This window comes from Phaeodactylum tricornutum, chromosome 18 (genome assembly GCF_000150955.2).
Source record: "Phaeodactylum tricornutum CCAP 1055/1 chromosome 18, whole genome shotgun sequence".
Taxonomy (NCBI): Eukaryota; Bacillariophyta; class Bacillariophyceae; order Surirellales; family Neidiaceae; genus Phaeodactylum; species Phaeodactylum tricornutum.
In genome coordinates, this window is record NC_011686.1 from 483,474 (window position 1) to 510,017 (window position 26,544).

Below are 26,544 nucleotides of genomic sequence, written 5' to 3' on the forward strand. Positions count from 1 at the left end.
ATCTGGTTGGCAGCATTGATCAAATGGCAAGAATTGTTTGGAATAGAGAATGAATACGCATCTCCCAAAGCTGATCCAATGTATCTCACCTCGCTGTTTGCAGTAAAACCCTGTTCCGAAGTTGAACAGGATTCAGGCTAACACTAGCGGCATTGATCGTATTGAATAGTAAGAGAACGATGCAGTTTGTCAAATCAATTTTAGATCACACGATTGCGGGAGGCCGTGGCGTTGCGCAGGGTCCCCGTGTGGAAGGCACTAAAGGCAGTCGCTTCACGGATACGCCTATCTCATCGGCGGAAACCAGAAAGCGAGAAAACATCGAGGACTCGTCCATGTGGAATGTACTCACGAGTGCCTTTTCCCGACCCGTACCCTCCAACACGACGGCCACGACGAGGATCTCGGTCCACGACGCCGAATTAGAAAAGGCAACCGCCCTCGGCCGAACGCGTGGTGAATCGCCTACCTCGGTATGGTGGGATGACACTGGAGAGAGTTGTGTTTCCACGGTTGGTAAAACAAACATGTTATGCACAGCGAGTGCTCGCTCGGAATATCGCGTCCAGCGTGAGAATCTGCGCGAATCGAAAGCTATACCGTGTTCGAGCAATTTCCCATCGGTGGCACTCGATTTCCGCACCGACGTCAATGCCGCCAGAAACGGTCCAATTTTTTCCGAGCAGGATGTGATCCTCCTTCAGGCTACGTACGAAAGAGCCGAGTCGTTGCAACAAGCATTGGATGCTGCCGAGGTCCAACGGACTAAAATGATTGGCAATCTCAAATCCCGCAAGGCCATGCTCCTACAGGCCAAACTCGCGCAAGAGCGTCTCCAAGCCCAGCTCGCGTCATTTGGGACACGTGAACAAGTGCTGCGGGAAGAGAACGACTCTCTCCGGGTCGGCTTGCAGAACGTGGCGGCTGTCCGGGACGATTTGAGAAACAAGCTACGCATTCAAAAGGATACTCTCAAGGAAGCGCTGCGGGAAAAAGAAGCCGTCCACCGACAGCTGATAAAGTGTCTGTACGAACGCGAGTTGGAATCACACTTACTGGGACAATACCGCCGCTTGAGTTTGCAAACGGGCTACTTCAAGTGGGGTAAGGAAATTCGCGAAGCGGAAGCTAAATTGGCCGCATCGGTGGAAAGAGACGGCTAGAAGTAGTTTCGATTGCTAGCTGGCCTGCAAATTGGTGACATTGCTGTTGGGGCAGCGTTTCGACATGTACACACGAAAAATGGAAACAAAACGACCAACGTCTAAAATTTCAATAAAAAAAACTGTTTCCGTCACTACCAAACACGCCACAAGCAAGGTTCGCCGCCTTTACGCGTGAACACCATCATCGAGGGCCGCCGCAACTTGTTTCGCTTCTTGAACGAGTGCTTGGGCGGCGGCGTGGTCGAGGGGACTGCGGGCACCCCCACGACTGACTGTACAGGAAATAACGCCACTCGGTTCGTTGGTGGGGGTGTAGACGTCGTTCTGGAAGGTTTCTCCGAGTTTCCCGAGTAGCACCGTGGTGGGCAGGTAGTGCAGGTTGGGTGTGCGGACGGATATGGTTTGTACGTCGGGAAGTTCGGTGAGAATGAGACAGGCAGCGTCGTAGACAGTGGCTTGGAGTGAGGCGGAGTAGACGCCGCCCGTGGTGGCCGGACCAAAGATGCCCTTTTGGAATAGTTCACGGACACGCTGGCGAACGGCATTGTAGTCAACCGCGGTGGGATCTTGACCGTGACAGGTCCAGACGGCATCCAATTCGGTGGCCAAGCAACGCTCCCGTGTCGGCGGGAGGATGGTGTAGGGATCGTCGAGGTAGTAGCCTTCGAAACCGGATTGGGTGGTTTTGAGGACCGTCATGCAAGTGAGACTGGATTGGATGACGGGTGGTCCTAGGGTTTCGCCGGTCCGGGCCATGTGCACGGCCGCATGCTGGGCTTCCGGACCGCTTTTGACAAATCCGTGAGGATGGGGTTGACCATCCACAACGGCACGTTGCCAGGTACTTTCGTCCACAACCACGTCGACGGCTTCCAACCAAGGATACTGCGTCAACAAAAAACGACTGAGGAGTACTCCGAATTCTTCTGGACTGTGGAACTCGTTCTGCTTGGCCACGACGTAGACAGAGTTCTTTTGCGTGTCCGTCGCGACAATCATGTCGTTGTCGCCGGTGATGAAACACCCTTCGGTGTGTGCACAGTGCAGCGTGGTGGAGACGGAATACTCGTGCACGGTATGGTGTTGGCGTCCGCTACCATTGTCAGTGTCGGTCTTATGCACTTTGAGAACCCGCACTTTGGTCTTGCCGTGATTGTGCGCAATCAGTGGGAAACTCTCGGTCCGTTGCGAATCGTGAGGCTGGACGTCGTCGGCGCGGCGTGGGGGTGCCGCTGGTTCTTCCGAATAGGCCATGGCAATGGCGGAAGAGACTCCGGCCACGCCTGCCACCAACGCCACTATCCATCCACCGACGTTGTTGGAGTTCTGTTGTACCGCCGTCCGACGTGGGGTGTTGTACGTGTGAGGAGAACCGGCGGGATGGTGGTGCGAAAAGAGCCGGGACGCACGTCCCGTGCGGGGCGATGGGGACAACGCCACCAGTGTTCGCTGTAGGGCGGATCCACGACGAGCAATCGAAAACATGGGACTTAATTAATTGTTGTCGTTAACGAAACCAAGCGGTAGGTACCTTTCTTTCGAATCCAATTGATGTGAAGTATGTGTGTGTATGTGTGCAAGGGATGTGCGTCTGTGTGCAAGGGATGTGTGACCAAACCCGACGGATTCGGTCGGCATCTGGTTCGCGGTGATTTGATCAGGCGGTGTGTACGTCTAGTGTCTAGCGAGTGAGTGACAGACTCAGTCGGTGTCAACGAGTCACACGAGTCCGCCAGACTATCGAAAACGGAACAGTCAAAATCAACGGGATGAGGGCTGGGGTCGGCGGATCTCACGATCGTTCGGAAGAATTGGTAGATGCGCTGGCGTTGGGAACTTCGAAGAATTTACAGTTACTCGACGACGAACACGTGTCTCCCTGACCCCTACCCGGGATCCGTGTCAACCCTGCTACCCACCCCTAATGACATCGATAGCAACGATGGACGCTGTACACCGTAGGCTGTGTGTGTGTGTGTCTCCACAACGGATACCATACCCAATTCCGGGCGTGTCACCGAATTCGCGTACCACGGGAATCCAACAATCCCTCGTGTGGGGTATCTTCTCCTCTACCGACGCATGCCACCCACGGTAGTGCACCGGTATCCATCCATTCCATACATCATCTATCGACTATTACAGAGAGCGACAACTGTCGCGAGGGGTAAAAGGCTCGCTCGCCATGTGGAGACCATTACTCGCTCGCTGGCACCGAACGATGGGAGGATATTCCGTGCGGAGCGACTCGTGGCCGTGGGACACGCCGTGGCGCAGGGCCGCGTCGGCGCGTGGTATCACCAATACGAGTACGGACGGAACCGTCTCGTTGTGGATGACCTCGTTCGCGACTTCTCTCGCCGCCGCCGCTGTCGTGGTATTGGGTTACTGTATTCCCCTACCCACGGTCACGACCTTGTTGGAAACTAAACAACAGCATAATTCACACTCGCACGACGAACACTCCAAACCCGTCGTGGCCTACCAGATTCCCGTCTCCTTTCTCGACCGGCTGGCATCCAAGTCCTACTTGCACTGGATTGATCCGGATACCCAATCGCAATCCACAACGACGAACCGTGCGAGTGAGCAACGTCGCAGAGCTACGGGTGCCGAACCTAGCGCGTCGTCCAAACGACCCGTAGGCATTCCAGCCACCTTGCGCCTGTTGACGGTGGACTTGCCCGAAGTACGCCACGGATTTTCGGGAGGACCATGCGGCGTAGCCACCGACCGGGTTTTCCCCGACGGCATTGCGCCACCACGGCGGACAAGCTTTGTACCACCATCCCCCGGATCGGGGCCGTCGCGGTCGACCACAACCCACCCGGAACCTACAGGGACCCCTACAAAAGTCCAGTCCCCGTCAATTCCACTCACAGTCGAGCAAAAAGCTTGGGTCACATCCGTGTACGAATGCGTTAACCCTGGTACCGGCAGAGTCGCCGTACAAGTCATGGAAGCCAATACCGCCTCGTTCAACATTAACAACGTGCGGAAAACCAAACGAATTGGCAACTTCGAGTACGACCCGACCGCGTACGGTCCCCAGCGATTCGCCACGACGCTCGTAACGACTCCGTCCGATGAACTCCAAGCTCCTTGGAATCAATACGCTTGGAAGGAAGAAGTCCGGTTGCGCGTTTCCGGCCAGGTACGGTTCGGCGAACCCTTACGGCAAGGTTCACGCTCGTGGTGGCAAAGGCTAGTGGCACACACTGGTATTGGTGCCACCTCACGTAGCGTATATCAAGCTACGGTTCCACCTCAACCCGTGTCGTGGAGCGAACGTGGATTGTCTCTGTTGGGACAACGTCCCGCGTACGACACTCTTGCTGGTCGGGATGGATGTGACCATACCTGGGCCGGGAACCAACCCCACGCGGTGGTGGCCAACGGAGCCGCTCTACACCGCGTCCCTCACGCACTCAAATATCTGCAACAAACGTGTCGGGAACACAATGTCCCGCTATACGTCATTCGCGATCCCCGTGTATGGGGTGCCAACACGAGTGTCCGTGAGACTGTGCACACGGACGGTACGAACGACGAGGACAACGACGACGTGGGGGCGGTCCTGCGGGAAGTTCGAAAATACGTCAAAGGACAACTCGTTACTAATTCGTTGCGACTGGCCGCCGGGACGGCGTTTGCCCGGGGTCGATGGGTGGGACAATCCGAGGCCCATTGGCAACACCGAATCGAAACGGTACAGCGACTGACGCAGGAGCGTCTGGAGCGGGCCCGCGAACAGCGACGCACACTGTTGGATCGGGATTGGAGTCAACTGGACGCGGTTGCACTGGAACGCAAGCTGGTGGAGAAGGGCGCCCTGTGTCCTACAAATGTGGCAGGGACGAAGGAGTGCACGGAAACTATCGCGACCGCGGGACTCCTGGACTTGGCAAAGCGACTGTCTCGCCAAAACGAGGAGGATGCGGATACAGTCCTCACCAACCAAGATGTGGATGATGGTACCGAATTGGCTGCTGGCAATGACGAAGGTACAAAGGATCAAACTGACAGTAAGGTAGAAGAAAAGTAGAAGCATATGTTGGCATTGTAGTGACGTAGACCCCAAGTACAAATGATTGACATTGAACGTGAATAGGGAGGCTGGCTCTACATATATCGAATCACGCCACGAATATTCTGTCATGAATAGAGTCAGACGTCAGCGTGACTGTTCTCTTTCGTTAAGTAATTAACGAGATATTCTCTCCACCCGTTCCGCCAATCGTGGCGACGTGGGACGAAGGAAATGCGAACGCACTTTTGTGTGAATGTCTCGTAGGCATCAACGTCAAAGTGCGTGATGTCGCCCCCGAAACTAAAACTCGAACGGAGGATGCGAGAACGGAACGCCGTACCAATTGACAGTCAACGACACTCTCTTTCAAAGCACAAACACATATTGATACTTCCTCGTATAGCAGTATAGCACGAGCCCTCGTATGTCCTATCGCTAGCGAAGCGGTCGCCTGTGTCACGATGAAGGATTTTTCCAAAACTTTCTTTCCGGACTTGGAAAAAGTCCCCGATTGTGACGAAAGTAGTTGCAGTGAAAGCAGTACGGAGGATGACTCGGTGAAGCGTGAAAAGTACCGTACGAAGGAAGACCAGGATGTGGCGGTATTTATGGCGCTTGCCGAGAGGCTGAGTCTCTCCAGTTTGTTGCATCTTTTGCAGGGACATGCTCGGACACACCTCGCCGGGGCCAGCCCGATGTACCTGACGGCGTGTCAGATTGCGTCTTCCACATCGCAATCGAAAGCATCTGCTTCCAAAGCACTACACAAAAGAGAACAACCACAGCTTCCCAAAGTCGTCAAAAAGTTTCGTTTTGCAGAAATAAGCAATTCTCAGGTGCGTGCCGTTGTGCACGAGATTCCTACCATCAAGGATGAGAAGCAACTCTGGTGGTCGGAAGAAGAAATGCGCGCCATTCGGGGCGAGGCTATCAAAACGGTCAAGTATTTTCGCAAATTCCGTCCCGAGTTCACGGAATCGATCGAAATTCTTGCCGAATCGCAAGAAGGCTCTGCCGATAAGGCAACGGTGGAAATGCACATGAAAAAGCTGACGAACGACTCGTACGCGCGAGGTTTTGAGACGCATATTGTGAATTTATTGAGCCGGCTGCGCAAGGAAACTGTCAAGGCAGTCCTGGCCGAACAAACAGAATGCCGGCACTGTGAAGACTCGTACGATGTCACCATTGAATGTTTGCGGGAACAATCAATCGCGTACAGTGGGCAGAGCCAAACCTTTGCGGCCAAAATTGCCGAATGTGATCAGGTGGAAGCTCTCAAAGCGCAGCTGTCAACATGGGTGCCCGAGCCACCATCACACGGGGTAGATTAGTGGAAAGGCGTCGTTAAAAAATCGGGAACAGGATGAACGCTTTGAACACAGGGAGCTGTGGCTACTTTCATTGCCAAGACCGACTCGAAAATCTTCAAACACAAAAGAAAATTGCTATACTGTAACATTTAGTTTTCCCTCTTTAGAGCTAGGCCATGAGAGAGTGGCAAGGAGCATTAATACTACCTTGAAATATCTACTACACGGGTACGTGACAAACTGCCGGTCCATGATAGACCTTGCCCGCCTTTCATGTATGCAAGTGCATTGTTGCATCCGGAAGGAGAGAAACGACCCCTACCTATATGAACAGAGTTTTACAGTTAGATCACTCCGATTGATGGCATTATCGACTGACCGTCAGGCTGACAGTAGTATATAGTCACTATGACTGTCACAAAAACGAAATAGTATTTACTATTAACAGAAAATCCTTAACATCCGGCTGACTGTGAATCAGAACATTTATAGTTACTTCACAGTCAACACAACTCACAGACATCCCGAAACTGGCGACTACTGCGATCCGCTGTTGGAAAGAGGGACGTTTTTGGTGAATTGGGTTCGGCGAGCTTACTGTATCTACGAAATGCGTAGAAAACAAACGAAACCCACGAATGCCGGTGGCCGAAGCGATCACGATCCGCAACGACAGACATTCCCAATTGTTCACCGTAAGCTAATCACGACTGCCGTACCAGGAACAATCGTTCGCACGTCCCTACAACTACAATTCTGGAAAGCAGCACGGAGAGCCTTTGTTGACGAAGTGGGTGCTGCACTAACGATCGTTGGATTGCAAGAGTGGAGCGGTAGTCGTCTGGTGAAGGAGTACTGCGCTATTGACGTGACGAAGACTCACACGGGGAGGAATATCAACAAAGCCGTCCAAGTCCAAAGATCCACGTGAGCTTATTCTTCTTTTGCTCTTGTATAGACAATAAAAAAGAACGAGCAAAGATGGAAGAAGCTGACGATCCGTACAAAATATTGGGTGTACCGCGCGATGCGGACGTCCGAGAAATCAAACTGGCGTATCGGAAAAAGGCGCTCCAGCATCATCCCGACAAGCAAAAGACGGACGAGGAGCGTGCACAAGCCACCGTGTTGTTTTCGAAAATCAGCAACGCCTATGAGCTCCTGTCTGATGAGCAACAACGCAACGCGTACGACAGCAACCAGCAACAACAGCGGGAGAACGTGCATTTCAACCACGATGACTTGTTCGGACAACGCTTTGGACATTCTGGCTTTCACGATCACTTCCATCATTCTTTCCACGATCCGTTTCAAGTCTTTCGAGAAGTCTTTCGCGAAGAATTTGGCGGGCCTTCGGCGAATTTTCATCATTCTCGTGCGGGTGCGTTCCCGGACGGCTACCCGACGCAAGGCCGGGGCAATCGGATGGACCCGTTCGGAAGCTTTTTCGGAGGTGGGAGCCTCTTTGGTGGCAGTATGTTTGGTGGTCGCGGTGGGCGAGATCCTTTCGACGACATGTTCTCCTCAATGCAACGACTGCAATCGCGTGGACATCAGTTCCAACAGCGTTCGAACGGTGCCGGCAACGACGGATCAGTGTTTTACAGCAGTAGCAGCACGACTTCCTCGTTTGGTGGAGCGAACGCGACCAATCGCGGGGAATCCGTGACTACCCAAACGACAACGCGCATCATCAACGGCCAACAACAAACGGTGACGGAGCGCATCGTGCGGAAAGCCGACGGCACGGTGGAACGTCACGTGGAACAGTCCGGACCGGACGGCTACTCCACTCTCGAGCCGGACCCGCAGCGTGGTCACGCACGCCGTTTGCTGTCCGGCAAGGGCGATACGGGGGATCGTGAATCTCCGTCGTCGATTGCTGCTCCCGCGGCGGGACAGGTGCGACGACGAAACTCCCAGACGCATGCGCCGGCGCGACACAAGAAACGCCGCAACCCTCCCGCACCGGCGAACGAGTACGAATAGACGAATCCGTCCTGGTGGGTGCGACTGCGCACGGAAATAGGGTTGCTCACGAGAACCTCTGATACTTAGGAAGTATAGCGTAGGTCAAGGGTGAAAAATAGGAATGTAGATTTAGATTATAGTTATCAATACAAACGTGTACTATGGTTGGACGGATTGTCACCGGGCTTACTTCATCGGTTGCGAATCATCGATCGTGCGTGCCTAGTCGCCACTCGGTACGAAGATTGTGGCTGTTACTGGATTGCGAAGGTTTGGACGCATGGTGTGGGTAGGATCCGTCCAACTTTTCGTTGTCTATGCGGTCAGCGTTTCTCGTTCCGTTTGTAAACCTAATTTTCCTTTTGTTAATTTCAGTAGAGAAATCGTAGGAGGCTGTACATTTGATTATGTATTCGATTCTATCCGCGGTGTCCGGCCGAAAGGGAATGGAAAGGGAATTCGGGAACCATCCATCCAGCCATCTATACGATACCGTCTATCCGCTCATGTCCCACACCGACCATCTGCGGATCTGCGTTGGTAATTCGTGCGGTACCGAATGTGACACGAACGTTCCAATCGTTCGGCACCAAATTCGTCTGCGTTACCCCGTTGTAGACACCCGCGCTGACTCTGCCGGACGTGACGTACGTTCCCACCGTTCTCCCCACGTGAGACGTGTCGTGACGGGGGTTTCACCGCGGTGATGAGAGGGGCAGAATCTAGACAAACACGCTGAGGAAAGGTATGAGGGTACACAACCCCGGAGTCGTCGAACGACCTGACGGGACGAAGACCAACACACTTCCTCGTCTCGGGACTTCCCCCCTCCCCCCCTCTCTCCCTCGCAACGAGAACGAACGACACGAATGTGGTGGAACCACATACCCCCCACTATTCTACCCGAACGTACCAAAGCACTTACACCCCCCTGTTGGAATTCAGCTACTGACTTCTTTGACTGCTGTAGTACTGTTTCCAGTTAGTCCCTTTCGTGTATTCTGTCTGTTGTGTAGAACGACGCACTCGCTTATATCCCCCTCTTTTCTCTAGAAGATTACATCAAAGCCAGGTGAGAACGTGCCAGGGGAGAAGGACGTGTATCGCAGGAAGCTGCTGGAACAAAACAGCAGACGGAAGGCTACGGAACGATCGCGCGGGTGTCCAAGCCCGTTTGGAAGACGCAATCCGATAGTATATCCCATTTGTACCCTACCTACCGTATCAGTTCCGTAATTCCTTGTTTTCCTTCCTTTGCTCGGTCCCACGTTTCCTCGAATGCGCACGGTCGCGGGTCCTCATTTGCGTTTTGCCTGACTGACTGACGCGGTTCTCCACTTTTTGTTTTTGCAGACTCCTCGCGCAACATTAACTACGACAACGAGTCCACTACACAATCAACTACCGCATCCAACATGATTTCACGAACTATAAGCGCGTCCGATTGCCGGATATATAGTATGGTATGCAGCGGAGCGGTCTGGTGTTTGCTCGCTTCGTCAGCCGTCGATGCGTTCGTACCGAAGCAGCCACATTCGGTGACAGCATCGGTGCATACCAAAGCTCCTTCTCTGTCCGTCTCCATGTCGGCGACACCCGTCGAGAAACCAAAGAAATTCCGTCCCAATCCCGTCGTTGTTTCGCCGGAAGCCGAAGCCCTCAGCCACTCGGATACCACCATGAAACTGATTCCGAGCTACGAACTCTTCCAAATGCTCGCGGAAGAAGAGGGCGGCGAAGAACCGCCCCTCAGCTCGGGAAACGCGATGCGGGATGCTTCCGTTCTCAACACCGATCAACACGACGCACTAAAGGGACTCCAGTTGGCCGATTACAACGGACTCGGTGGCAAGCAGAAAATCGAACAACTCCCTGATCCCTTCAAGTTGGTGGAAAAAGAACTCCAACCCTTTTCGGATAGTATCAAAGAGCTAGTTTCGTCCGATCAGCCCATTCTTTCCATGGCAGCCAAGCACTTTTTTGAAAAACGACACGGCAAGCGCTTCCGACCCACGATTGTGCAACTCATGGCCAAGACGGTCGCTGCCGCGACTCCCGAGAAGCTCGGCCCCAACCATTCCCGCGCTACTTCCAACAACAATAATAACGCTCACCAGCACGAAGCCGCTAATTCCGAATTGGAAAAAGCTGGTGGCGCCTCCGGATGGCAATGGTCCGGAGCCTCCACGATTGAAATCGGTGGCGGTGTCGTGACTCCCGAAAACCACCAAGGTTCCGAAGTTTGGCGCCGCCAGGCGCAATTGGGCCAGATTGTTGAAATGATCCACGTGGCCAGTCTCATCCACGATGACGTTTTGGACGAAGCCGACACCCGTCGCGGCGGAGAAGCCGTCCACAAACTCTACTCCAACAAGGTTGCCGTTCTCGCCGGCGATTACCTCCTCGCGCGGGCTTCGGTCTTGTTGGCGCGATTGGAAAATACCGCCGTCGTGCAAGTCATGGCGACGGCTTTGGAAAGCCTCGTGGCTGGGGAAATCATGCAACTCAAGAGTCCCGCCGAAAGTCTATTGGAAATGGAAAGTTATTTACGCAAGAGCTACTACAAGACCGCATCACTGATTTGCTACGCTTGCCGTTCGACGGCCTTGTTGGGTGGACACGCTTACGGATCCACCGTGGCCACCGCGTGTGAAGAATTCGGCTTCCACCTGGGACTGGCCTATCAGATCCAGGACGATATTCTCGATTTCACCGCCGCCGCCACCGTGCTGGGAAAGCCCGCCTTGGCCGACATGGATTTGGGTCTGAGCACGGCTCCAATTCTGTACGCGGCGCAGGAATTTCCGCATTTGAAGCCTCTAGTGATGCGAAGATTCAAAGAAAAGGGTGACAAGCAGGCGGCGCTGGAGGCTCTGTATAAGAGCGACGTTGCCATGGACAAGGCCCGGGCCTTGGCCCGCTTCCACGCCCAACGGGCCGTCGACGCCTTGTTGCGTCTCCCGCCTTCGGAATCCCGCAACGCCCTGGTGCGACTCACACACGCGGTTATTACGCGCAAAAAGTAAAAAATTCGTTACGGTGTGACTTGGCCTCGTGCGCACTTTCCGCTCCCTCTCTTTCTTTGACTCGGACCGCAACCTATCGCAGCCGGAAACTTTCAACACGACAGCAGCATGTAAACTATAAACGTAATCAATGGATTGACACTACTTGTTGTATCCCGTCTATGGAGGAGTAGGAGGGTTATTGTACGTTTCGTCTCTACTTTTGCCACTAGAAAAGGAATCAACATAGCGAAAACGGTTTCCTTGTGTTTTCATAGGACACAAGTTCGTGGGGATTCCCGAAAGATGACGTTCCGGCCCAGTTTGGCAATTCGCAAGTATTGGAAAGTAGATTGGACTCGGTGGTAAGCTTCTGTGGGGCCGGTGGGAAAAACCAATGTACCGTGGTTCGGTGTACTTTTGAAGTTCTGGGGTTTTCCAGCTTTTGCGGGTTGGGGGGCTGAAAATCATTGACAGTGACAGAGAAAGTCGGAACTTGTCTCAACCTGTAAGTAATCTGTGGATTCCCACTTTGCACGTTCAGAATCGTTAAATAAGCATTTCCACTACGACGTCCTCGACACTATCCGCAAGATCCTTCCCTCCAGTCGCCATATCGGAATTCGCTTTGCTTGGATACTCCGGTTGTTGACTGTGAGTCAATCAATTCTGGAAAAGTGAATCTGGCTCGACTCTCCCCGACGACGTGACTATATTCTGGTTATTCCCGGTTGCAGTGGATCCGACCACCTTGTTTCGGCCGGTTGTTGAATGGCGGATCGCGATTACGTCCCACTCGGTATGAACAGCGCCGGCAGTATGGTGGCGGCGGCCCAGACCGTCCACCAGCTGTCGTCGGCGCACCAAGCGAGCACCGCCCCGGACTACTCATTGGAAACCCCATCCAATGCCGTCGAACGTCACAAATCCCGTCGTCGTCTCAAACGCAATGTGACGCTTGCAGTCGTAGGGGTGGCGTTGGCTTCCGTCGTGACGGCCCTGTTGGCCATGACTTGGCACCTCAGCACCGTTTGCTACGTGGCCTTTTGCATCCCCCTGGCGGTTGCACCCTACACAATTGTGCAGCGGGTGTGGTTGAACAAGATGCCAACCTTTCGCCAAGTTATCAATCAGTGTCGGGAGGCGTGCAATCGACTTTATTACCAAAACGGGCGACTACACGAGGAGATTTCTCGGCTCCAGCTCGAAGTGGCCAAGTTGGAAGGACTGGAAGAAGAGCTACAGCAAACGGCTCAACAAAATGGATTAAACGTCGAAGAGTTCCGTTGTTTAGTAAAGGAAAATGGAGAAGTACAACGAGAAATGAAGGTAGGTTGGATGGTTGGAGGAAGCTGCTCTGTTCAGGAGTTGGCGTTCGTTCTTTACTCAACACAGTCGTTCTTTTAGAAACTCCAACAAGCGCGGGAGCTACAAAGCTTTTTGGCAGCAATCCTACAGTCCGATGTGGACGGTAACAGCCAACTTTCCGCAATGGAAATGAACCAGCTCATGATCCGACTCCGTGCCTTTTCCACTCGTCCAGTGGACGAAGAACGTCTCCGTGAGGCCTTTCGCATGTCATCCGCCTACAGTACCACAACTCTATTCGCAAAGAATTCGCAAGTTTACAAAGAGAGTCAACAAGATCAAGAGTCGATATTTGGCGTGGCGTTTGATTATGACGCAATGGTCTAACTGTAAGTGGTGTCAATTGCTGTTCAAATAGTGAGGATAAGGTCGGCACCATTGTCACTATATCCAATGTTGCACACTACTATTGGATGTGTCCGAGTGTCAATGATTGATACGGCACGCCATGCAACAACACAACGTCAAAAAATGCCCTACGATTCGCTTCCGTGGCGAATGTGGCTGGAATGGTGGGAGTAGGTAGGTTTTGGTGGTCCGCCCGATTTGGAATTTGCAGTTTTCGTGAAAACGCGCGAGCAGCGATTCCTACGGTCTAACAACAAGTAAAGTGATATTCGTTGAATTTGTTCCAATCTATTTTTTGTAAGTGCCGGTTAGGTTTCGGCGAATTTAATACATAATCTTTCAGGAATTCAACGGTTAAGTTGTAGTAGGTACATCCCGAGATTGCTCCCATCCACATCGAGTTCCGGTAGGCCGAGGAAATATAAGGCATCGGAACGTCGTCCCAACAAAGCCCGTCGAACGAGGGGGCAATCTCGAACCCGTTGTGTGCCCAGCGTGTGTGCCCAATGCCACCTAATTTGAATCGTTCCAGAAAGACCAGCGAGAGGAACGAAAGACAACGGCTGGCCGTTTGTAGATTACTGTCAGCTGGAGTTGCGTTTCCAAACCGTTGCATCTCTTCTTATTCGACTTGACCGCACGGAGAGTATTGATTGATTGCTTCGCAACCATCGCACTGGCCTCACAGCACAGTACGCTTGAGCAGTGAATGAGCACGCTCAAACCCAGCGCTAGGGAGTGATTCGGCATGGAATTGTTTCGTTTCTTCCCCTCCCCGGAGCGAACCACGGACCAGTCTCCACCATTGTCGGACCCGGTCATTGTTGACCCGTACCAGGTGTTGCAGGTCCGTAAAGACGCCACGGATTCCGAAATTCGACACTCATACCGGCGCTTGGCGCTTTGGAATCATCCCGGACGGTCCGCCAACGCCTCTCGGGAGGAACGCGAGCGACGACTCCAAGTCTTTGGCGTTCTCGCGGCCTGCTACGAAACGCTCTTGGACAAGGAAGCCCGTCGCCGCTTCGACGCCTTGCACCGGGATTTCGATTACCGAGCGCGGATTCGTCACTTACCGAAAGGAGATATTCGTGTAGGCGGGCGTAACGTCAAAGTGGAGACGATAGATCCGAAACAGTCGAAGCGGCCCGAGACACGTGCGGAGGCCTATCCGACGCACTGTCTACCGACCCTGGCTCTTGCGTCATCCGACACCAGTTCAAATCCGGATCAGCCAGAGACAAATCTAACAGAAACTTTGCACGCAAATAGCAAAGACGTTGGTATCCCAGTGGTAAAGCGGTCCAACCCGACGGATAGGCAGGATACAATGAGGCTGTGGAGTTGCGGAATGATAGACTCCCTGACACCAAAGAATGACACTGCCCAATCCACAACATACCTTCCGAACACCAACGTAGAGGATGAGGATTTAGACATTCAATACACCGAGTCGGAAATGAATCGCCTGTTCGGTGGTCCGCTTCAGCTTTTGTTTCGGGCGCGCCGCTGGGAACCTTTCCGCGATCCATTTCAAGTCTTTACCATGGTCTTTGGCTCCGAGCTATCGTTATCGAGACCGTTGGAAGCAATGGATGCTCCCAAGACGAACGAGGTAATTCCCTTGTCACCTTCTCGATCTTCCCAGCCTTCAGGATGGACGGGACGGTCGGAGACGTTGGCCAACGGGACGGTTGTGTTTACCACTAGTCGCTTGCTGAGTGATCGCAAAGTCATTCGGACCGAGGCGGTTCGTACCGATCCCGTTACGAAAGAACAATACGCGTACGTGACCGTCACGTCCGAGCCACTTGATAGTGACTCCGTCGTGGATGGTAAAAAAGCCGTGCGTCTAGACTTTTGTGGCTATTTTTCGTTCTGCGCAACCGATACGACGATGGAGAGAGTTGCGACCAACAACGAGTCGGGAACGTGGTCCATGTGTGGTTGCGGGGCGTGGTAGTGTGAATATGAGTAATCACAAAGCACAGCGGGCCACCTTACTTTCTCGGCATCCCTACAATTATTTGTAACTAAGTCTGATTGAAAATCTGGAGAACAAAAATAAAAACAAGATCCGAGCGAGTAGCACGGTATGCTGGCCTCCTAGGTATGTCATAGACTTAGACGCCGTGACGAGTCGAGCGCCACCACTATTGCTATCGCTGCCGCCGCACGCTTTGCCAGGCCAGATACAGTCTCCAGGTAACCATAGTGGTCGCTTCGAAAAAAACGTCGTTACTGAGTTCCACCAGTGCCACGAGGAGTCGAAAATCAATTTCTTCCGTTTCGCCGACTTGAACCCAGCGTCCGTATTCGAGAAAGAGATCCGTTTGGGTGGCCAGGATCAGTATTCCCGTGGCAAAGGCCCCGGCCTGTACGACTCGCGCGAGCACGGTGCCCAGTTTACCGTCGGCGTCGGCCGCGATCGCGTCTTGTTGGTAGGCGCGGGCCGCCAGGGCTCCCACGATCCAACACGAGGCCAGTGCGGCGCCGTGAATGAGTGTGGGAGCGATCAGACTCCCGCGACTGCTGTAGAGTGTGGAGGTGGCGAATATGGGTTGGAGCCAGGAAGGTGACGGTGCGTGATTGAGACTCAACCAGGCGATCTGTAGACTCGGAGCGATGATTTGCGCGACGAGGACGTCGGATAAGGGTAGGAATGGGTCGTCGATTCGGGGAGCGGTAAATCGGGAAAGAACGTCGTTGACGGGTTCTGGTGTGGCGTTGGATGGTTTCCGTTGATTGTCGTCTTCCTCATCGTCTCGCTGATCCTTTAAATACAAGGACGGGGATCGAAAGACTTCGGGAGGATGCGTCCACGAGCAATGTTGGGAACGGATGGATCGTCGCGACCGATCGGAACGAAAAGCGAACGCTTCTCCCGATCCAGGTCGGGTACACAGCAGTGTACTGTAGTATCCCAACACTACTGCTTTTACTGTTGGAGAGTAGGACCGCATTCGAAAGAGTAGTGCAAACGTGCCTTCCTAGACGGAAGGGTTGACTGTGGGTGACAGTGAGTGAGCCCCATGGGTATGTAGTAGGCGTATGTGTGCATGCCTTCCTGCCTGCCCCGACAGATTACACCGTCAAAGGCATCGAAGCTTGCTTCGGGGAGAGGCCTGTTCGGTACCAACGTCATCGGCATCCTCTCCGATTCTTCGTGACGGATCGGGTCCATGGCGTGACTCGATTGGATCCCGAAATGTCTACCCGGGGTAGGCCAGACACAAACAGCTTGGAAAAATGTCACTGTCAATCCATTGGCCTATGTAAAACCCTACCCTTATCCGGTGTATGCGGAATCGTCCAGTCCAGTCCAGTCCAGAATATCGTAAGTAACTGGAAATCCAGGGAGTGTCCCGGTAGGACGGCTTGGTCGAGACGGATCAGTCCTATCCGAGTACGCTGCCTGGACGGGGAAGAACGGAGCAACGGAGGATTCGATCCACCCATTCCAACAAAACCAAAGTAGACGAGACGAGACCCGACTCCAAAATGTTGCATTCGCGAGGTGAACGCGTCCCATTAATTAAACGAGGCCAGCATCCCATTGCGCAGGAACAGCAGAGGCAAGCACACGACGAGACGTCGGTGCGGAGACGAGCGTCTCACCAGCACGATGGACCCCAGGTGCGTCGTCCTTTTGATGCATCGCCGCCAGTTCGTCCCAACCGAAACAGCGGTCCATCCCGAGACTGTTCCGCCACTGCTGACGTGTGTTGTTTCTCTTTTTCCGTTGGCTGTACCAGCATATATCTATGGAGGAAGTGTCCTTCCGATCGGACGACGACGAGTCCGTCCCGTCTCGTCTCGACAAGGCGGACCGACGTTCGCGGCTGGGTCAATGCGTTGGCCGCCTCCAGCAAGCGATCCAACGGGGTGTTCTCAGAGTACTGCCCCCGCAAACGGACGATCACGCTTTTGAAGACCTCACCAACGACGAATCCTGGCGGTGGAGTTTCGGAACACGCGAAGACGACGGAGTGTGGTGCAACGTGACCGATTCAGCAGGCCTTATTATTGCGATCCTTGTATGGGTACTCTTCCTCTACTCCGGCTTGACCTTGGTCGTACTCGCACAGAACGGCCATTTGCCTATGCCTGTTACTTTTTTGCAGTGTACCTTGTGTAACTTGGCGTTGGCCTCGCACGCTAAAACCATGCTCACCGACCCCGGGACCGTACCGGCCTCGGCCATTCCTTCCCCTAATCCCAGTGTGCGATTCCACGCCATGTGCTCCGTGTGCAACGTCTTTAAACCGGAGCAGGCACACCATTGTAGGATATGCAATCGATGCGTCAGTGGAATGGACCACCACTGTCCGTGGTACGTACAATCGTCCACCGGTGGAGTACGCCGTGTCGTGGTTCCAACTCGTCGGTTCACTCACCGGTGTACCTCTATTTTGGGAACAGGATGAACAATTGTATCGGCACCGGCAACCTGAAACATTTCTTTTTGTTTTTGAGCTATACGTGGACGGGATCGGTCTTGGCGTTAATTCTCTTTAGCGTCAACTATTTTGGCTGCAACAATGAAAACTGTGAATTCAGCGGTGTGGAAATACAATTGGTGCGAGTCATGACTTGGCTTTGTATCGGGGCACTCTTGTTTACCAGTAGTATGCTTATGGTAGGTTCCCCACAAGAACGTGGACGGTAACGTCGTTTGGCTTTTTGAAAAACTTTTTGGTTTTGTTTTGCTCTTTTTGTATATACTCACTCTTTCTACTTTGTTTTCCACATTTTCTCCTAGAACGTCATTTACACGATAATGACGGGTGTCGGTACGATTGATCGGCTCAAGAAAAAGGCCATGAACGAGTGGAACGAGGCTACGGAAGACGCCATTCCGATGCGGACGATCTTTGGCATTGGTCCCCGGTGGACCTGGTGCCTACCCACCGATCCTTTGTGGGACTCGTACGATGCCGTCATGGGCTACGCCACGGTGGAACAAATGCGCCGGGCCCGACAGGGGGCTCCGGAAAAAGGCCCCGTGAAAAACAACCCCCTAGCGTACAACAAAGTAGACGTGTAAAAGGATCGAAATATTAGCGAGTGCCCGCCTTGGACGCGGCTCGGTTCCTCCCATACTCTACTAGTAGTACTAGTAGTGAACCTCCCGGCTTACGTCTAGCTATGTGTGGGGATTTAGCGATGATGCTTGTAGAGCTAGGAACTGACAGTGACTCATTTGTGCGACTGACCGTCGTCCGGTCGAATACGGACATCACCGTTCGCTTCGACCCTAACGTTCATTGCACATCTACCATCCGGAGTTACTTCGCACGGTAGTAAGATAGACAGAGAGAGATAGGACACACACTTTTTTAACGGTACGTGTGCAACGAATGTCGATTACGGGGTGTGCTAAAGGAACAACGAAACACCATTGGGGTGAGATCCCGATTGACAGTGAGTGAAGGTATCTTTGGGTGCGTTGGCTTGGATCACGAAATACCCGGGATTGAGAGAATTTACCGGTGCGATACAAGACGCGTGGAACCTTTGGAGAATTATATAGGATTGGATGGGGAATGTCGTCACTGTCAGTCACATACATACCGTACGGTACTACATTCCTACCGACTCGTGGTCGTCACTCTCTCCAACGGAAGCCGCCCCCCGTCCCGAGCTCTCTCTCGTGTGTGTGTGTGTTGACCGAGTGAGTGGACTTGTGGCACCTCTTTCTTCGGTCACGTACACCACACTCTGTGCGAGCACATCAGCTCAGGTGGGCCGTACGACAAACCAAATCTGTTTGTGGTTCGTACCGCTGGGCTCACTTTCTCTCTCTCACTCTTGCGTCGTAGAGGTGACCATTGAAACGGGTCGGTCTTCTCCTGTAGTCCGGTATCAAAGTTTTGGACAAAAGGTCGGATTGGAACGGTCGATCGTCTCGACTTTCCCTCCACACACACACACGCACACACTCCCGTAGTGCGGTAACGAAATCCCGACACCTACGTTGCCATGGTCCAATTGGCGACCGAATCCGGTCCCGAAACACTCCAACAAAATTCGATCAACGCGAATTTGGTGGATCAATTCACGGCCGAACGTTCGCGGGACGGACCCCGTTCGAGCAGCAGCTTACTGTACAAGCCACGCGCGCGGGATGCGTCCCGTCACTACGTCTATCCTCCGCCACTAGCCGCTCCACCGGCGGTGGAATCCGCTCCGCGTCGGCAGTCGTCGCATCCTCGGTCCGTGACGCGTGCGCGGGGGAGTAGTGGGATTCCACCCCGTGGCAAATTGGAATTGAGTGATTTGCACGGATTGTCGGAAGGCGAATTCCTGCAAGCCTTGCAGGATGATCCGGAACTCGCCGCGGCGGTGGCCGAACAAGTGCAGCGTAGGAAGACAGAGTCGACGTCCCAAGGCCGCGACGGCAGTCGCCGTTCCCAACCACCCAAGCGCGCGTCGCGGACGACCGAGTCCCCCAAGGTGTGGCGTAAAGGTGAACGCATCGAACAACTCCAAAAGGACGGCGTGCCCGTTTTCCAGTGGATTGTCGTCTTGGCTTTACTCGGTGTGGCCTTGTACCAACTCTACAAGACGCTGTCGGAACCGTCCGCGGCGGATAAGGCCAAGGCGACGCGTCTCGAAAAACGCAAGAGCGGGCACAAGAAGGAACCGAAAAACAAGGCCAGATCGGGAACGAAAGCGACAACGCTTGCCACCAGCTACAGCCACGAGACCGCACACGAGAACGTGGATGAACAGATTGTGGCGGAATTGAAAGATGCGGTTGTCGTGCCGGAATCGGTTCCCTCAAGCACGGCGGCGCCCAAAAAGAAACCGAAAAAGGCCAAAGCCAAGACGGCGAAAAAGTCGACTTTAATGAACGAAGTGGTTGCGCCGGCGAGCCATACACCGCCACCGGAGCGTAGCCAACCTTTGTCGGCACCCGTGTTTTCCACCAAAGCAGACGTGAGCCTCGACAGCACGGATGGGTGGCAAACGGTGGGAGGGGACGGTGGACACGTTGCTACGACCGAAACCCCCAAGCCCAGCGTACCTGATGAGAAGCCAGTGGTTCCTAGTAACGCTTCTACCGTATTGTCCAACAATTGGACAGAAGCGGACAACGTCCACAAGAAGAAGAAAAAGAAGAAGAAAGTGACTGCCACGAAAGAGCAGCGGCAATCATCATCGGTGACTACGACTCACGACAACGGGGTCGGTTTCGATGCGCAGCTGGCACTGGAACTCCAGCAGCAGGAGAATTTGATCATACCGTCAAACGGAACTGCCAATAACCATGAGAATGGAGATGGCGACGAGTGGGCGCCTGTATCGACCAGGAAGAAACGCAACCAAGCCTAAGTTTTACGTGTTTGAAGCAGAAGCCCAGTCCTACAAGCATCGGCCATATATATATTGTCGGACTATTTGCTAAAACTAAAAATCTACACGCTTGTAGCAAACGGTGACCATTTTCAACATGCAAGTAAGCATCAAGTACAACGTAGAATGCAGTAGACAACAAAAACTGTGCCGACAATACCACCAGCGATAGCAAAAAGGGTGATGGTGTGCACGATTTCGTTTTCTGCTTCGATTCTTTCCGCGTACAGGCCAATCCCGGAGTAACAATTCCACCACGCTAGAGCCAAAGTAGAGACACCCACAATGCGATGCTTGTACTCCCACAATCGTCGCGGTTTCATCTTTCTCAATCGAATTGGATGTTCCTCACCGTTAGTCGTCGGTTTTCGAAGATGAGGACGGCACAGACCGCTCAACAGTTGCAAGACAGCCAAAAGGAAAACGATCAGTCCCACAAGCTGATGCGTATCCTCGGTAAAGTGTTTCTTGTTCTGGTCGCTGATTCCATAAACAGCGAGACCGAAGGAAGCGATCACTGTGAGAACGGCCTAAAAGAAAAGAAGAATACAAGAGAAGCACTTTGTTGGAAAACTTTCATTTTGCAGCCTGGCGGTGTAGACTAGATCGACCTACCAAAGAATTTAGCCCAAAGTGGAGATTAAACCACATAGTGTCTGGGAGGAGGCTTCGAAGAATACTTGAACCAATTGCGATCGGGACAATGATTCCCCATGCAACGGCCATCATGAATCCATGCGCTTGCCACAAGTTCTTCTTTGGTAACTCATCATTAAATAAGTCCACCACGACGTCCCCTAGAGGCACATCGTCGGTACTGTTGGTGTCTCGGCACTGGCTAAGCAACAATGGAAAAGCACCGTTCCGGATGTGTACTCCCTGAAGCGTGTTGGTACGTCCCACGGCGAAAATAGCAAAGTTTGACTCCGAGTCTGATATAGCCAATTCGTCTGCTTCTTCGAGCAATTTGGTGAAACGCAGAGTAGTGTGGGTGGCATTTTGGGAAATACTAGCGTCTGCCAGAGTCTGACGTGCACCACTGACCCTCCCAACTCCGCTCAAACCAAAACTGCCCAGAAAATACTTGGCCGGGTTCGGGGAGTCGGCAGTCGATTCTACTCCAGGTTCTCCGATGACAGCTGTAGTGAAGTGCGTAGCCAGAGACGTACGTGCAAGGTATGAGATCCCTTGAAAAGCTAGGTGTAACTTCCCGTCTTCATTGACGAAACGAGCAACGTACCAATATTTCCGATCATTTCTCCCCCCGATGAAAAGCCGAAGCCAAGCCAGCCCTGTCCACGATACTCAAGCTCAATGCTCACACTTCGGTCTACCGGGTTGCTGATTTGTCGCAAGGTTAGTAGGTCATCTTGTAGAATCTCAATATTCTGCTGGAAGGAACAGTCAAGGTCCTGTGCAACAGAGAATGTTCCGGAGAGCGAAAGAGCTGCGGCAAAGAATGCAAACTTCATCATAACGAATTGCTTGTAGAATATCCGTTGCTAGAATACAGCAAGCGAGAAAGTGAGAGATGTGTGAGTATGTCCTGTGTTGAACATGGAGCGATCGCGGCAAAATGTGAGCAGGATTTCGTTTGCACGATCGCGTACAGTGCTATAGGTGGGAGTGACAAAACAAGTGTAATGGTCTCGTAGAAAGTTCGAAAACTTTTTTATCTTACAGCCCATTTGACTGCTTCTTCATAAGCTGGATGCGTTGATGGTTTCGGTAGAAATGGGGCTGAAAGACCGTTGTGCATTTCAGAATGTCCCTTTGTTGCCCGCCCCACCCTCCAGGGACTTTACGATTAAAGGGTATTCTTCCGCGTGATGTGACTCTAAGTTGGACATGAAAATGCTCGTTGACCCGAGTAGACAATAGCTCTATGCCAATTTTACCGTGACAGAAACAAGTATTTCTGTTTATAGTTAAAGCTATTTCTAAATATACTAATATTGAAGTAGAACTCCGTTTGTCACCGCTTCTATTGGCAATACCCCACGCCACATCTCAAAATCAAATGGAACAATGTGAATTTGAATTGATATTGATGTAATGTAGCACGTAAGTCAGCATTCTTATTCGCGTAATCATGCCATATCGAACTCGCCAGTCATCATTCTTGTAAACCACTCCGTACGTATTCAAGCTTGGATGTAGAGTACCGCCTACCCAAGTAACATGCAGTCATATGCAGGATAGCGATTCATTGTCTGTCTTCTTTTGCTACCCCAAAAGATGTCGGTAAGGCCTCTATTCCAAGAAGAAAGTGTATTCTATGAATTAAAGAAAAAACGCATAAGAATGCTACAGACGCATGCAAGAGTGAACAGCGCTGCTATCCTCGAAGCTTCGCAAAAATTGTCAGCACCACTATGACACCTGCCAATCCTCCTGTGACGCTCCAAAAGGCTGTGGTCGACTCCTCTACGCCAAAAATTTCAGCATACAACTCCAATCCAGTCTGACATGTCAGCCACGCCAGAAGCAAGGTCACAACGCCTACGACTCGGTGCTTGTATTCCCAAAGCATTCGGAAGCTGCTTTTTTTTATCGGTAGATTTGTCGCTTTCGTTTCCTCGTTGGTGGCGGTGTCATCGGCGTCGAGAGCTACTAGCTCACTCTCATTTGCTTTCGGTGCGGCCGGTCGAAAGACGCCACCCGCGAGCTGCAAAATGGCCAACAAAAACACCAACAAACCCACCAACGTGTGTGTTTCGTTCACAAAATGGGACTCATTCTGGTTGCTGACACTGCGCACCGCAAGTCCGAAACCAGCAATCACACACAAAATGGCCTATTTGAAACAAACACGCGGTAAGAAAGTCATCGAATATGCGCCAAAGCGACTGGGGTTCCTTCCGCACGTCTGTAATTTTTGTGCGGTCCGTATGTTTCTTGCATATACACTTACCAACGTATTGAAACCTTGATGCAGACGAAACCAGAGTCCATCCGGCAACCAGGATCGCAGGAGACTGGCACCGACACCGATGGGTACCAGCACACCCCAGGCCGTGGCCATTAGCCATCCGTGCGCTTGCAACAAACTCTTCTTGGCCACTTCTGTATTGAACAAGTCCACGCCGGTATTTCCAAGCGGCGCTTCCTCGTCTGGATCTTCGTTTACGTTCCGACAAGGTGTCAGCTCGAGCGTAAAGGCGCCTTGCAGCATGTGCGGACCCAAAATTTGGTTGGTCGCACCGACGGAAAAAATAACCGTGTTGGGTGCGCCATTGGTAAGGACATCTCGCTCATTGGGTTCCACCAACGGCTTGGTAAAATGGAGCACAGTGTGGGTATCGTTCTGTACAATACTCGATTCCGTCAACGTTTGCTGCAACGTGGCCACACGCGAAACCTGTGAAAGTGCAAATCCACCCAGGAACCATTTGGATGGGTTGGGTACCTCTGTAGTGGAATCTACGCCTGGTTCGCCCAGAACGGCTACCACAGAAATGAAAGCAGTTGGACACAAAATTGAGATGAAAGTGATTCTCGATGCTCATCAAAAGCTGTGTTTCAGTGTCTTACCAATGTTGTTCAGCATTTCACCGCGCTCCGAAAAGCCAAAACCCATCCATCCTTGTCCAGCATACGTCATTTCAATGGTCACTGTTTCTTCCTCTGGGTGCGTAATTTGCTGAACCAGCAATCGGCCGTCATTGAAGATATCCAAGGAGCCGCGGAAGGAACAGTCAAAGGTCGAACCGGTGGCGTTCGGTGACGGTTGCTGCTGCTGTGCCGTTGCTAACACCGACAATATCGCAAGGCAGACGAACAGCGGAGGCGGTAGCAAGTTCAGATTCATTGCTTCTGAGATCAATAATTACTGTGGACTCGAAGGGATGGAATGAACTGCAAGGTGCGACAGTGGAATCTGCGTATCGTACGTGACCAGCTTCAGTCTGAAGGGGTGACCTGTTTGATAGCTCGAGACGGAGCAGTCTACGACCTAAATTTCGACTCTCTAGCTAGTAGGATGTGGAATTGAGCTCTACTCTAGCGTTGTTATTCTCAAGAAGCCGACCAACGGCAGAGTAGATTCAAAATAGGCACGACCAAGCCCGTGGCTGCCCGTGCAGGATTTCATCCAGAAAATTCAGAAAATACGAACGGAACATATAAGTGGTGTTTCGGGACGAATGACGATAAGTAGAGAGAAGGGCGCACCTACCCTACAAATACTCCAAAAATGAAGTAAGTGTCGGACCGTTGTGGTTTCAGGTTGACGTCACAGTCTAGGATCTATTGGTCTCGTAAGACGGATTCTAACTGTAAATTCTTCATAGGATTCACCCGTGATTCATGTTCGACGCGACTTGCAGTTGCCGTAAATCTACGAAATTGTGCTAACAGGGAAGTCGTCTCCAGTTATTATGTGGTTGCTAACAAAGTGTAACGCAAACAATGTTCTCTACAATGTTCCACAATGAGGGAGAAAATACCAAGGCCCGGAACAGCCGTGACGCGTTCCTCGCTCAACAAACTTGGCCTCAGAGGCATAGATTCCCAAGGGCAATAGGGACCTCACTTTGAGCCACCAAACTTGGCAAAAACGGTCAAAATGGCAATTACGCTAGCTAGTCCACCAGTGACACCCCAAAAGGCTGCCGTGTACTCTTCCCCTCCAAACTCCTGATTGTACAATTGTAAACAAAGGGTAACAAGTCCACCACGCGAGGGCGAGACCTCCAATGCCCAAGACTCGATGTGTGTATTCCCAAATCGACCGGAACAGGCTCTTCTTGGTTGGGGGCATTGGCAGGGTCTCCTCTTTGCCAACAGTATCAATGTTATCTGGAACGGATGTGGTTGCATCACTGGGATTTGGTTTGGGTAATCCCGGTCGGACAATAACCCCCACGAGCTGCAAAACGGCCAACAAAAAGACAACCAGATCCATCTTTCTGTGTTGGAATTCCACGAAATGTTTCTCGTTATTGTCGCTGAAGACATGCACCGCGATACCGAAACCAGCAAACACACAAAACATGGCCTATTCGAAGACAAGGCAGAGTCGTTGAGCTTCGCAAAACATTTTCATTTTCCAGAATTCCTGTCTTGCGCAAACTTACAATCGCATTCAATGCTAGATGCAGACGAAACCATAGTCCTTCTGGCAACCAGGATCGCAGGAGACTGGCACCGACAGCGAGCGGTACCATTACACCCCAGGCCGCGGCCATGAGCCATCCGTGCGCTTTCCACAACCGCGTTTCATCCTCTTCCTCGTCCAAGAAAGTAGCGTTGGTAATCCCTTGCGAAAGATCATCATAATCTTCAGCATTCAGGTCCCTGGCTGTCACTATCGAGAGCGAAGACTTTATCATGCAGACAATTACCGATGACATCAAGAAGCGTAAGTTGGCCGCCATATTGGTCTTTGTTGATGAAGAGTAACAATCAGTGGATCAGCAATCAAGGAATATGGCAGTTTATTTTGTAAGATCACAGTTTGAGAGGCCCATTACATTTTGTCTGCTCGTATTTTAGTGAACCGGTCACGAATATTTATCCTGTAAACGTGTACTCACACTTGAAGGGAGAGGAGGAGGAGCTCTCAAAGTTTTTCCGTGAAAGCCTTTCGACGGTGAACCGGTAGGATTGAAGAAAAAAAAACTTGTAAGACTCATCAAGGTTTAGCATATTCCATGCTAGCTGTAAGAGGTAATTCATTTTTCGGAGCAAAAATGCAAGGCCAAGGCCTTGTTAACGGCAGTCAAGAGCTTTTGGTAAAGCGAGGTCGGTTCCAAATCTCAATTATTCGAGAAGACTCTGGACAATTGCCGTCAATGATCACGTGGTCCTTGGAGATAGTGATGAGGCTCGTCATGTCAATGCCAGCTTGATTGGTTCTTTGTCGACTGCTGATCTTTGATAGGTCTAGCAACCGGAGGCTGGGAGAGAGCAATACCAACTAGCCAAAAGAATTCAACTTTACTGGTTTTGCTTTTGTACTTACATAACTTTCTATCATGTCC

At 52.1% G+C, this 26,544-nt stretch overlaps 13 protein-coding genes across 13 annotated transcripts; 8 read left to right on the forward strand and 5 right to left on the reverse strand.

Annotated features, from left to right (window-relative positions):
- Positions 1-179: 179 nt before the first annotated feature.
- PHATRDRAFT_39167 (predicted protein) lies at positions 180-1,163 on the forward strand (the record flags this gene model as incomplete). The annotated part of the gene is made up of 1 exon (XM_002183071.1): positions 180-1,163. The coding sequence occupies one exon, from the start codon at positions 180-182 to the stop codon at positions 1,161-1,163; it is 984 nt and encodes a 327-aa protein (XP_002183107.1).
- A 261-nt stretch (positions 1,164-1,424) lies between these two features.
- Positions 1,425-2,342, reverse strand: PHATRDRAFT_29736 (predicted protein; the record flags this gene model as incomplete). The annotated part of the gene is made up of 1 exon (XM_002183197.1): positions 1,425-2,342. A coding segment is annotated over exon 1 (741 nt), but the record flags the coding sequence as incomplete, so codon positions are not given.
- Positions 2,343-3,226: 884 nt separating this feature from the next.
- On the forward strand, positions 3,227-6,673 carry PHATRDRAFT_48652 (predicted protein). Its single transcript, XM_002183072.1, has 2 exons — positions 3,227-5,191; positions 5,569-6,673. Exons 1-2 carry the CDS (start codon positions 3,352-3,354, stop codon positions 6,528-6,530), a joined length of 2,802 nt encoding a protein of 933 aa, XP_002183108.1. The 5' UTR covers positions 3,227-3,351; the 3' UTR covers positions 6,531-6,673.
- Positions 6,674-7,505: 832 nt separating this feature from the next.
- On the forward strand, positions 7,506-7,703 carry PHATRDRAFT_7934 (predicted protein; the record flags this gene model as incomplete). The annotated part of the gene is made up of 1 exon (XM_002183073.1): positions 7,506-7,703. A coding segment is annotated over one exon (198 nt), but the record flags the coding sequence as incomplete, so codon positions are not given.
- A 2,657-nt stretch (positions 7,704-10,360) lies between these two features.
- Positions 10,361-11,506, forward strand: PHATRDRAFT_15180 (predicted protein; the record flags this gene model as incomplete). The annotated part of the gene is made up of 2 exons (XM_002183074.1): positions 10,361-10,519; positions 10,736-11,506. Coding segments are annotated over 2 exons (930 nt in total), but the record flags the coding sequence as incomplete, so codon positions are not given.
- Positions 11,507-12,202: 696 nt separating this feature from the next.
- Positions 12,203-13,180, forward strand: PHATRDRAFT_48655 (predicted protein; the record flags this gene model as incomplete). Its single annotated transcript, XM_002183075.1, has 2 exons — positions 12,203-12,814; positions 12,893-13,180. Exons 1-2 carry the CDS (start codon positions 12,257-12,259, stop codon positions 13,178-13,180), a joined length of 846 nt encoding a protein of 281 aa, XP_002183111.1. The 5' UTR covers positions 12,203-12,256.
- A 769-nt stretch (positions 13,181-13,949) lies between these two features.
- On the forward strand, positions 13,950-15,164 carry PHATRDRAFT_39173 (predicted protein; the record flags this gene model as incomplete). Its single annotated transcript, XM_002183076.1, has 1 exon — positions 13,950-15,164. One exon carries the CDS (start codon positions 13,950-13,952, stop codon positions 15,162-15,164), a length of 1,215 nt encoding a protein of 404 aa, XP_002183112.1.
- Positions 15,165-15,360: 196 nt separating this feature from the next.
- Positions 15,361-16,385, reverse strand: PHATRDRAFT_39174 (predicted protein; the record flags this gene model as incomplete). Its single annotated transcript, XM_002183198.1, has 2 exons — positions 15,361-16,142; positions 16,292-16,385. The coding sequence occupies 2 exons, from the start codon at positions 16,383-16,385 to the stop codon at positions 15,361-15,363; spliced, it is 876 nt and encodes a 291-aa protein (XP_002183234.1).
- A 299-nt stretch (positions 16,386-16,684) lies between these two features.
- Positions 16,685-18,248, forward strand: PHATRDRAFT_48656 (predicted protein; the record flags this gene model as incomplete). The annotated part of the gene is made up of 4 exons (XM_002183077.1): positions 16,685-16,837; positions 16,957-17,534; positions 17,624-17,840; positions 17,964-18,248. The coding sequence occupies exons 1-4, from the start codon at positions 16,703-16,705 to the stop codon at positions 18,246-18,248; spliced, it is 1,215 nt and encodes a 404-aa protein (XP_002183113.1). The 5' UTR covers positions 16,685-16,702.
- A 683-nt stretch (positions 18,249-18,931) lies between these two features.
- PHATRDRAFT_48657 (predicted protein) lies at positions 18,932-20,637 on the forward strand. Its single transcript, XM_002183078.1, has one exon. It carries the CDS (start codon positions 19,184-19,186, stop codon positions 20,537-20,539), a length of 1,356 nt encoding a protein of 451 aa, XP_002183114.1. The 5' UTR covers positions 18,932-19,183; the 3' UTR covers positions 20,540-20,637.
- PHATRDRAFT_48658 (predicted protein) lies at positions 20,625-22,340 on the reverse strand. Its single transcript, XM_002183199.1, has 4 exons — positions 22,171-22,340; positions 21,801-22,062; positions 21,176-21,699; positions 20,625-21,090 (listed from the first exon to the last, which is right to left on the reverse strand). Exons 1-4 carry the CDS (start codon positions 22,246-22,248, stop codon positions 20,671-20,673), a joined length of 1,284 nt encoding a protein of 427 aa, XP_002183235.1. The 5' UTR covers positions 22,249-22,340; the 3' UTR covers positions 20,625-20,670.
- A 558-nt stretch (positions 22,341-22,898) lies between these two features.
- On the reverse strand, positions 22,899-24,586 carry FRE3 (ferric reductase; the record flags this gene model as incomplete). Its single annotated transcript, XM_002183200.1, has 3 exons — positions 24,095-24,586; positions 23,475-24,007; positions 22,899-23,357 (listed from the first exon to the last, which is right to left on the reverse strand). Exons 1-3 carry the CDS (start codon positions 24,369-24,371, stop codon positions 22,899-22,901), a joined length of 1,269 nt encoding a protein of 422 aa, XP_002183236.1. The 5' UTR covers positions 24,372-24,586.
- Positions 24,587-24,981: 395 nt separating this feature from the next.
- Positions 24,982-25,938, reverse strand: PHATRDRAFT_48660 (predicted protein; the record flags this gene model as incomplete). Its single annotated transcript, XM_002183201.1, has 3 exons — positions 24,982-25,180; positions 25,209-25,559; positions 25,639-25,938. The coding sequence occupies 3 exons, from the start codon at positions 25,936-25,938 to the stop codon at positions 25,091-25,093; spliced, it is 741 nt and encodes a 246-aa protein (XP_002183237.1). The 3' UTR covers positions 24,982-25,090.
- Positions 25,939-26,544: the final 606 nt, after the last annotated feature.

Coding starts and splice junctions, on each gene's coding strand:
- PHATRDRAFT_48658 (XM_002183199.1), bottom strand. CDS start 22,248: ATGGGCTGTAAGATAAAAAAGTTTTCGAACTTTCTACGAGACCATTAC. Junction 22,063..22,170: donor TCACTCCCACCTATAGCACT/GTACGCGATCGT, acceptor GCTGTATTCTAG/CAACGGATATTCTACAAGCA. Junction 21,700..21,800: donor AGAAATGATCGGAAATATTG/GTACGTTGCTCG, acceptor ACTTCACTACAG/CTGTCATCGGAGAACCTGGA.
- PHATRDRAFT_48657 (XM_002183078.1), top strand. CDS start 19,184: ATGGTCCAATTGGCGACCGAATCCGGTCCCGAAACACTCCAACAAAAT.
- PHATRDRAFT_48652 (XM_002183072.1), top strand. CDS start 3,352: ATGTGGAGACCATTACTCGCTCGCTGGCACCGAACGATGGGAGGATAT. Junction 5,192..5,568: donor TACAAAGGATCAAACTGACA/GTAAGGTAGAAG, acceptor TCTCTTTCAAAG/CACAAACACATATTGATACT.